The following is a 10,228-nucleotide window of genomic DNA, read 5'->3' as shown; positions in this document are numbered from 1 at the left end:
TCACATACATGGTTTTATTTCATTCCTTAGTTTTAAACATATATCACAATAATTAAAAAATACACTATGTGGCCTATAGTGCTGCGAATACTGTTCATATTAGACCACAAAGAAACATTTCAAGAAAAAGAATAAGAAAGCTGGTGTATGTGTAAACTGGATCACAGCTGTTGCATGCCACAAGATGGTAACAGTTGGATTTTAAAAAATAAGGGTTGTAACCACAGAAGCCTAGGAAAGTTTGCCTCCTTCATAAAGCACTAAATCTGGCCATAAGGATTTTCAAATACCAACAACACATTTAAACCACTTTAAGGCTTTAGAGCACACTTTAAAAAAAACAAAACAAAAAGATTTAATGCTTAGAATTGTCCTGTTGCCCTATTTATGATCTGTGACTGTTTCGTTACCTGCCAAGGCCACGGATTTACTCGACTGTTAAAACAGAGGTGGTTGTTGCTCCTTGTGTCCTATAGAATTTGAGCGTCCTTCACAGTGACGCTGCTCTACCCTTAGCAGAGACTTTACCAAGCAGGATTTGTCAGGTACTTAAAGGGTTTTTTCCAGTCTAGGTTGTGGTTTCCAATGTTTTGGGGTTTATCTTTTCATTTTGGACAAAAACAAGTTTAATCTGTGCAGTATTGATTTAGAACACAAACATTGTCACAGGCTAACTGGCTACATAATGTTACTGTACAAGCTGAAAACACTCAGTAAACTGCTTCTTGTTGCTGCTGAACAGGTGAAAAATAAAATCATTCAAGTGCCTGCTAGCATGAAGGACAGAGATTTGATTGTGTAATGACCCCTCGTCGTTATCGGCAATAAACTTTTAATGACACAGTGGTTAGCAGCGCCGGCAAATGTACTGGAGGCTATGGTTAGTGAGGTAAACATGCACACTTTTACCTCCATAACAACCCACTCCTTGCTACTATACTATACAATATTTTCACCTGTTCAGTGGCGACAAGAAGCAGTTTACTTTTTTTAAAGCTTGCCATGTGCAAATAACATTATGTAGCCAGTTAGCTGGTGAAAATGTTTTGAGTTCTATATCAATATTGCACCAATTATTAACATAGTTTTTATCCTGAGTGAAAACACAAACTACAAAAGATCTAAAAATGGAGCCCACATAAAAAATAAATACATACATACAGGAGTTCCCCTTTAAGTACCTGCACAGGGTGCCAGGTAAGTGTTCTTAAGCAGAAGAAATGTTCATCATAGAAATGCAGACACAGTAAAATACATTCCTTTGTTAGCCTGAACAAATCCAGCTGTCTGGTGTATAGAAGTGTTGAACAAACCTGATCCAGTCTCACCCTCACGGTAAGGCAGAATGACACAAGTGTATTTAGAAATAGTAGATCTCACCAACAGCTAATGCACTGTTCTAAGGCAATTCAGCAGCAGCATTCAGAACAACAACAAAAAAACGTGCAATAACAGAAATACAGCAAAAGGAAGATCACAATAATATTTTCAGGAAGACAAAAAACAGGCGCCTGTGTTGGCACCTTGAGCTATGCTGCTCTGAGCAACAACTTCCAGGACGTCCGGAGTTATGACTGGTTTAAATCCTGGAAGCAGGAAATGATCAGACACATCGCAGATGAGGCAGAACCCATCTTTCAGCAATCACGTTTTGTCTCCACTTCCCTCGGTTTTCAGTGGAAGCGAGTTACAGCTCACAAATCTCAGCACCAAGAGTGTTTCAATAAAATGAAAGAAAAAGATTAAAAAGTAAACATGATATAACAACGCGGCATCGTACGCCCTGAAGTATCCGTTATTCCTAAGAGGAAAAAAAAAAAAAAAAAAAAAATCAGACATGGTTAAGAGGCGGTGATTCTTGTAGAGGTCCAGCCAATCGGGCATCGAACCGGGATTCAGTCTACAGTGGAGCCAGCTAGTTGTGTGTGAATACAGCTTAGTGTCCTGGTTTCACACTATGTACTGGTACAGATCTGCCTTGCCATGGTCAGGTGTGGCAAAGGGGCTGAGCCAGGCTATAGAGAACGGATGGCCAAACACCACCTTCATGTTCATCCACTTGGACTTCTTGGCCCATCGCCTCTCTTCTTTCTTCAGCTGTTCAATGCCCTGTAAGGGATCAGATCCAACAAACGAGAGGAGACGTGACTCTCTGGGTCTGACTGTGTGAGTCATATTCAAAGGGGATTCAAATGACAATGAGATCGCAGGTATTAAAGTGCCGCTGTGGTTTTAAATTTTAATATACCCACACACATAAAACCACTACAAGAGATTAACATTAAAACATGATTTGCATTGTTTTAAATTTTCTGAGAGATTGGTTCAGGTTATGTCTCTCACTAGAAGCTTCTCCAGATGTTAAAGAGCATACGAGTATAAGATGCACCAACAGTATGGAGAACTACACGTCCCATTAGACCAATTAACATAGTTTTTCCTTTTATAGTCAACAGTGAGTCATTGATGGGGGCGAGAAAATTCGCTAATCTCAACCAACCTGCAGGCTGTAAGTGAATTACCTGCTTCAAATTACCGCTGCCGTTATCAATGAATTGAGAGGTACTGGTGTTTCCAATTTACTGTCTTTAACCGCACGGTCACGACTGCCATGTAAACAGCACCACAAGCTGTTTCTTACGTTAAATACACTCGTGTGCCTGAAGAGCTAAACTGTATCATGCATGGACAGTGTTTCTTCTTTCTGCAGTACTTTTTTTTTTTTTAAATCCATCATTCTGAAGCTGTGAAATCCAATTTGTTACTACAGTCAACAATTAATCAATGCCGGGGGGGGGATCCAATCACTTAGAGTACTCTTTGCTGAGACCTTTAAAGCATCACCAGATTAGAATATCTACTCACACTCTGTCCTCCTCTTCACATGGTAATGATTTCAGACTTTCAATCTATAGTAGGCGTACTTATTTAAAAAAATAAAATAAAATCATGTATGCAGAATACGACCACTTAACATTCTCATAGTACAGTGGCGGCTGGCCCATAGAGAGCGCTCGGGCGCTGCCCTCCCAGATGTGGAGGGGAAAAATGATAAAATATAATTTTTTAAAAACATTATCAATGTCAGTTAGTTTTACTTAATAGTAAGTGCCTACATGTAAACTGAATTATTAAAACAACATTTCCACCAACGTATCATCTCGATTTTGGCCTCTCTGTCACACTCACACACCTCTCTTTCTTCATACAATCACTCAGTCCCCCACTCATCTTAGAACCCCCCAACTCATTCATTCACAACCCCCCCCCCCGATCAACTGAGGAATTTTTACATATTTCGAAAGAGTCTAAATTTGGTGATATTTTCTGTTCTGTTCAGGGGGTGTCATTGTGAAACCCATGCATGATCTGTTTGTCTGAAGATAATAGCAGTGCAGCACAGTTTGGTGTACTATGTGTGTAATTGGTGTCAAATGGTGAAATGTTCCTTGCTCAAGAACTTGAGTGTAGCTTTGTTTTTCTTATGCAACATTTCATAGACCTGAAAGCCACCTGCTGAACATGGCCACCTGCAAGATGGATAAAAGATTCTGAATGGATGATGGAAATTAGGAGCAAGTGTAGCTCGCTGTCAGAGAGAGAACATGTTTCTGCTCAGACATTAATCAACCAGAGCAGTAAATTATTATTGTATGACTGTATGACAGCGTTCTAAAACTCAAATAAGCCACATTTCCACACAACTCTGTGGAAAGGATTTTGTATATAGCTGTGAAAGAAAGTGAGGGAGGTGGTCAAGCAACAAACTGAGTCAATGATGACTGTGTGAGAGAGCATTTCTGCACACAATAATACAACAAACAGTTGTTTTCGGATCGTTAAACAGTGGTTACTTTCTAAAACTGAAATAACACTTTCATTAGACCACACAACTGCAGAAAGGGTTCCGTATGAATGTACCCAAAGCAGAAGCTTCTTCCTTCTCTCGAGGCCTCTTCCAATATGTGTGACTCAGTTACATGAGTTTGATTCTTTCATTTCCAGTGCAAAGGTATTATGGACAGTTTTTATGAAAATGTGAAACAACCTCTTGAGGATGCTGTAGCATGCTAAACAACTTTTATTAAACTTAAAAGTATTTTTACAACATAAGCACCATATATCCAGTACTATCGCTGAAAATTAAAGTTAAAAACAATAGTATTTCCCAATTTTGACACATCCACTATAGGGTAGTAGAGTCCCTTGAAGGCCCAGTCACACGGCACTTAACAAAGGGCAACGAAGCCCAAATGAAACAAGAAATCTGGAGTTTTGTTGACTTTCGTTTAATCTTCGCGCAGCTTCGTTCCTGCAGCTAGCGCTTAGTTGGGATTTTTAAACTATTGAAAAAATGGAACGAATGCTGCCGAAAACCTCAATTCGTCCATATTTCATGACATTGACGGTTCTTGTCATTTGCTTAGTTTTTTAACGTTAGCATTTAGTAGAGTTCGTTCTACCAGCCGAATGTTTTCACACAGTACAGAAGCCGGTTTGTGAGCGCGGTTGTAGAAAGAGATGCAGTTCCTCCGACGCGGAGCTGGTGTGTGGTGTGGGGCTTCTGCCGCTGCATGTGATATGCGGCTGTTGTCATGCCGTGGTACTGGCCGGCCAGGAAGAATCTGTCGGTCTCCTGTCCATGATCGTGGTGTTGTTCCAGTGGTATGCACACTTGAGGAGGGAGTTGCTGCACAAAAAGTCCGGCCGGAGCTGCAGCATTCTGTCCGTGAACTCTGAAGGGCTTGCTGTCCTCCAGCCTGTGCAGAGAGAAGAGCCTGCTGGCCCTTTCAGTCTGACAGTTAAAAAGTTTTGAGGAAGTGATCCTTGATCGCTGCGCTTTGCAGGAGCGTGATCAGCCTCATTTCTGTGTAGCTGCTGAGTGCCATCATGATCCTCGATGGCTGTGTATTTGTTCGCAGTGCTGGGGCTTTGCAGGAGCAGGATCACCCTTGTTGCCGTCATGACATAATAATATTTCGTGTCGTCTGCAGTGATCTCTTTGAGTCAACTGCACCTCGGTTTGTGCAAACCAGGCAGCAGTTTACAGAATCGTGACTTTGAGCATCGAGTGTCCAAAGATTTCAGATTCGCGTGTGAACAGGTTTGATCCATGCAGCCCGCAGCGTGTATGATCCAACGTGTGCGCCACACAGCCCGCAGCGCGTGTGCATGAGCCGTTAAAAAGCACATCAGAAAACATGGTTACATTCTTTCAATTCCTAAAATGGATTTCTTTCAAAATCCAGAGAACACAAACAGCAGGTGTCAACAAAAACGTGAAGACAGAGAGAGACAGCTCTCTCTCTCATGGTCAAACAAGAAGTCTGACGTTTATGTATGTGAGCTTAAATGGCAATTTAATGTCAATTTACTGTTTTTCCTCCTTTGGGGGGGGTACACAACACTCTGAAGTTTGAGATCTGATGTTACGAACCGTGACGAGACAGCAATGTGTCCCGCTGCACGTCGGAAAATGTGAGTGCCGTTTTCTTTTTCATGAACCATTTTGAGAATGGAGTGGACTTCCACAGAGGCAGAAAATAGCAGCGATGGCTACATACGTGACTGCAATGCAACTGTAAAAATCTCATGATACAGTCCACTGTTTTCCAAGCACAGAGATGTGTTCTGCACAGCCGGCAGGAGTGAAATGAAAAAGAGTTGAACAGCGGCAAGAGCTGACATGACAGTATGCATAAATTAAAAGCAAACATATGCAGCTGCAAGAAAATCTACGAATGCAACAACACGTGATTATGAATGTTGCACAAGTGCTTCAGTTTGTTTGTTTTTTGTTTATTTTTGTTTTTTTAAACTGGTGCAAGACGGAGCACGCAGCGCCTCAGTCTGAACCAGACAGCGAGGATTCTGATGATGAAGGAGATGATCCCTCTTTTGTTCTAGACGAGGAACCAGAGCAGGTGGATCCACCTACATGCGTGCAGATCTCCACAGTGGATCTGATCGCGTGCTTATTCTTTGCAACTTCTCTAGGACTCAGGCGCTACAGAGCTCTGTCCCAGTGCAGAGTCCTGGAACGCAGAGCAGGATGCAGTCACACAGTGCTCTAGCAGTGGCTCAAGGCGCGTTTCGTTTAAAGCATCGAGATCAGTGTTAGATTTGGTTTTGTTTTGTTCTTCTTTCATTCCTTTTGCGCTCTTGATTTGCAGGCTATTCGGTGATGGGAATAGTCAAAAACTCATTCATCTGCCTTTTCTCAACGATTTTTGACTTTTTTTTACTTTTTCCCCTTCATTCAGGAATTGTCATATGCCGTGTGACTGGGACTTTATACAGAGATTAGCAACATGACAAGCTGAACCCCCACCAAAAAACAAAACAAACAAAAAACACGTGGCTCGTGGTGCCATCTTGGGGCCAAAATAGCGTTCACTGTTAATCTGTCTGCATGGAAATCCAGCTATTTCATTTATTTATTTGCTGAAAACACCAGTTATTGCGTATTTGGATGCAAAAAATAGACACAACAAGGGCTTCAAGATGTACAGATTCCCTTCAGATCCAAACAGAAGAAAAATTTGAGAAAATAAAGTCAGCCATGTGGGATGGAAGCCGACTTCATCGTCAAAATTTTGCAAGGTAAATTTAGTGTTCAGTCCCATGTACCATAAAACTCACTTAATCATCGTATAAACCAGATATTCACAGTCACCGGACAAAAAAGGTCCCAATGTTTTTGCATTGTTTTCCATGTAATAAACACCATATATAATGGATTTTTAGCTCACATTGGATAAAATGTCCTGTCCGTTCACAATGTATTTCCAGTAAAAACCCTGAGCGGTCTGGACGTGCACAATAACAGAGGTACAAAACAAAAGTTCACCACTGACACTCAGATTTGGGGAAAGTGGGACCAGCATCAGTTCTGTGATTAAAAGCCTGATTGTTTATTTTTTCAAACCATGCTCAGACACAGACTGCAGCCTGACATGCACCTGTTAAATCAGACACTACAAAAAAGCTGTGATTTGACACTTTTCTGGTTTCACTGTTTCCTGTCATATTTTAAATAGTTTTTGCACTGTGCACGCTGATTACATTTCGATAATGGATCAAATACATTTGGCAGAAAAGTCCACAAATTTAGAACACAGAGTTGGAAAAAGAGGAAACTGTACACCTTACTTTTGAATTGGACGTTGATTACAAAGAAAAGCTTGTCGGGGGGTCAAATTTATCTAGAATAAAGCATAATCCAGTGACTGAGACCTTTAAAACTGTCATGTAAGTTACAGCTGCAGAAGCATAAATCAGGCTTTAAAGTCATTAAATAAATCATCATATTTTGTAAATTTCAGTAAATTTGATAGCTTAACTATTTTTATTTTGATGGTACCTGTACCAGGATGTGTTGCTGTATGTGGTTAACTGATTAAAAAAAAAAAAAAGCTTAAAACATTAAAGGTTCATTCAGTAGTTCAGCACAATTGGCCCCAAAATGGCATTATGTTCTCAGTTGTTGCTACTCTCTGTATAAAGGGACTCTTATAGGGTAGCCCCCACCACCCCATTAAATAAATAAATAAAAATAAAAAGCTCAAATTGGACAATGTCTCTGTACACAGACAACTATAACCCTGAGGTTTCTCGAGTCTCAATTTGCTTCTATTTGACTCATCTCTTGAAACTTTACGAACAGGATTATTTCATTATTTGTCACATATATCTGTAATTTGTCATTAATGACTGGGAAATTTCCTTTCAAAATGAAAACAGCTAAAGTGATACTGTTTAAATCTGGTGACAAACATGTTTTTCAAATTATAGGCCAATCTCACTCTTACCACAATTTTCAAAAATTTTGGAAAAGGTATTTGTAAAGAGGTTAAATGATTTCATAACTAAACATCATATCCTTAGCGAGCAGCAATATGGTTTTAGAAAGAACCATACTCCTTCAATGGCTGTAATCAGTGGTGGGCACAGCTAACCAAAAAGTTAGCTTCAATAACCGTTAATCTGCTAACTGAAAAGTTAACTTTTACAAAGCTAAACCGATAAACTCCTAAAACACTGCCATCTACTGGATGTGTTTTTATTTGTAAAAACCAACACACGTTACAGTAACTTGTGTTTTTTTTTGTTTTTTTGTTTTTTTACACATATACCAACCAACCACTGATGACAGGAAACTAATTTTCCCATAAAGCTTTTCAGCATGTGTCTGTAAAATGCTAAAACCTTCAAAATTAGTCCATTACATTCAAACTAAAACATATAGCTGATATTTTCACTTTGTAAAATGACAGAGGTGACTTTAATTTCAATAACTTGTACGGAATTACTTTGTTGAAAATTTTAACCATAAGTCAAAACTGCCTTGCTGTGCATGACTCCTGTGATACATCCACAAGTCTGTATGGCTGTGAAAATAAATGATCTTTTTTTCGCTCCCTCTTTCTTTCTCTCTGGTAGCCAGCACACCTCTGCTGGAAGAGGACTGAGCTCTACCTCTCATAGCTGTCTGTCTGCTACAAAACATGTAACAGACAGGCACTAAAATGGATTATTACAGGCTTTACAAATGTGTTTAACTGTTAAGCTTTATTCACTATGCCCGCAAAAATATGTTAGCAGTGTAAAAGTTATCGGAACTAAATTTAGTGGAAATTAATTGGCCCGGTGATGGTTTTTAAAGTTAGCTGAAAAGCTAAACAGCTAACAAAGATTAGCGGTTAGCGGATTAGCGGAACTGTGCCCACCACTGGCTGTAAATGATTTTGTTGAACAAATTACCACCGCTACTGAAAATAAGCAATATACTGTTTTTTTATTTTTAATTTACAGAAAGCATTTGATACTATAGATCACACATTGCTTTTGGACAAATTACAGAAGAATGGTATCGGGGGATTGGCACACGATTAGATAACAAGCTATTTACACAATAGGCGACAGCGTGTTCGTACTAGTGGGATAAATTCTGAATTCTTGAAGATTACTCGTGAGGTGCCCCAGGGTTCAGTCCTTGGCCCAATGCTGTTTCTTTTGTACAGTAGTGTTCAGAATAATATAGTAGTGCTATGTGACTAAAAAGATTAATCCAGGTTTTGAGTATATTTCTTATTGTTACATGGGAAAGAAGGTACCAGTAGAGTCAGTAGATTCTCACAAATCCAACAAGACCAAGCATTCATGATATGCACACTCTTAAGCTTATGAAATTGGGCTATTAGTAAAAAAAAGTAGAAAAGGGGGTGTTCACAGTAATAGTAGCATCTGCTGCTGAGACTACAAACTCAAAACTATTATGTTCAAACTGTTTTTTTTTGCAATCCTGTGAATCACTAAACTAGTATTTAGTTGTATAACCACAGTTTTCATGATTTCTTCACATCTGCGAGGCATGGAGTCAACCAACTTGTGGCACCTTTCAGCTGTTATTCCACTCCAAGATTCTTTAACAACATTCCACAATTCATTCACATTTCTTGGTTTTGCTTCAGAAACAGATTTTTTGATGTCACCCCACAAGTTCTCAATTAGATTTAGGTCCGGGGATTGGGCAGGCCACTCCAAAACATTAATTTTGTTGGTTTGGAACCAAGATTTTGCTCGTTTACGAGTGTGCTTGGGGTCATTGTCTTGTTGAAACACCCATTTCAAGGGCATGTCCCCTTCAGCATAAGGCAACATGACCTCTTCAAGTATTTTGACATATCCAAACTGATCCAAGATACCTGGTATGCGATATATAGGCCCAACACCATAGTAGGAGAAACATGCCCATATCATGATGCTTGCACCACCATGCTTCACTGTCTTCACTGTGAACTGTGGCTTGAATTCAGAGTTTGGGGGTCGTCTCACAAACTGTCTGCGGCCCTTGGACCCAAAAAGAACAATTTTACTCTCATCAGTCCACAAAATATTCCTCCATTTGTCTTTAGGCCAGTTGATGTGTTCTTTGGCAAATTGTAACCTCTTCTGCACGTCTTTTATTTAACAGAGGGACTTGGCGGGGGATTCTTGCAAATAAATTAGCTTCACACAGGCGTCTTCTAACTGTCACAGCACTTACAGGTAACTCCAGACTGTCTTTGATCATCCTGGAGCTGATCAATAGGTAAGCCTTAGCCATTCTGGTTATTCTTCTATCCATTTTGATGGTTGTTTTCCGTCTTCTTCCATGCATCTGTTTTTTTTTTTGTCCATTTTAAAGCATTGGAGATCATTGTAGATGAACAGCCTATAATTTTTT

At 39.8% G+C, this 10,228-nt stretch overlaps 1 protein-coding gene across 1 annotated transcript in view; it reads right to left on the bottom strand.

Annotated features, from left to right (window-relative positions):
- Positions 1 to 10,228, bottom strand: part of zdhhc3b (zinc finger DHHC-type palmitoyltransferase 3b) — a 39,291-nt gene continuing 29,063 nt past the window's right edge. Inside the window, exon 7 of the mRNA XM_034160698.1 lies at positions 1 to 2,109. Coding sequence (XP_034016589.1) covers positions 1,951 to 2,109 — 159 coding nt within the window. The 3' untranslated portion in view covers positions 1 to 1,950. The remainder of the gene's footprint in view (positions 2,110 to 10,228) is intronic.

This window comes from Thalassophryne amazonica, chromosome 20 (assembly GCF_902500255.1).
Source record: "Thalassophryne amazonica chromosome 20, fThaAma1.1, whole genome shotgun sequence".
Taxonomy (NCBI): domain Eukaryota; kingdom Metazoa; phylum Chordata; class Actinopteri; order Batrachoidiformes; family Batrachoididae; genus Thalassophryne; species Thalassophryne amazonica.
Note: the sequence above shows the minus strand (reverse complement) of the source record. Positions and strands in the feature narration are given on the sequence as shown.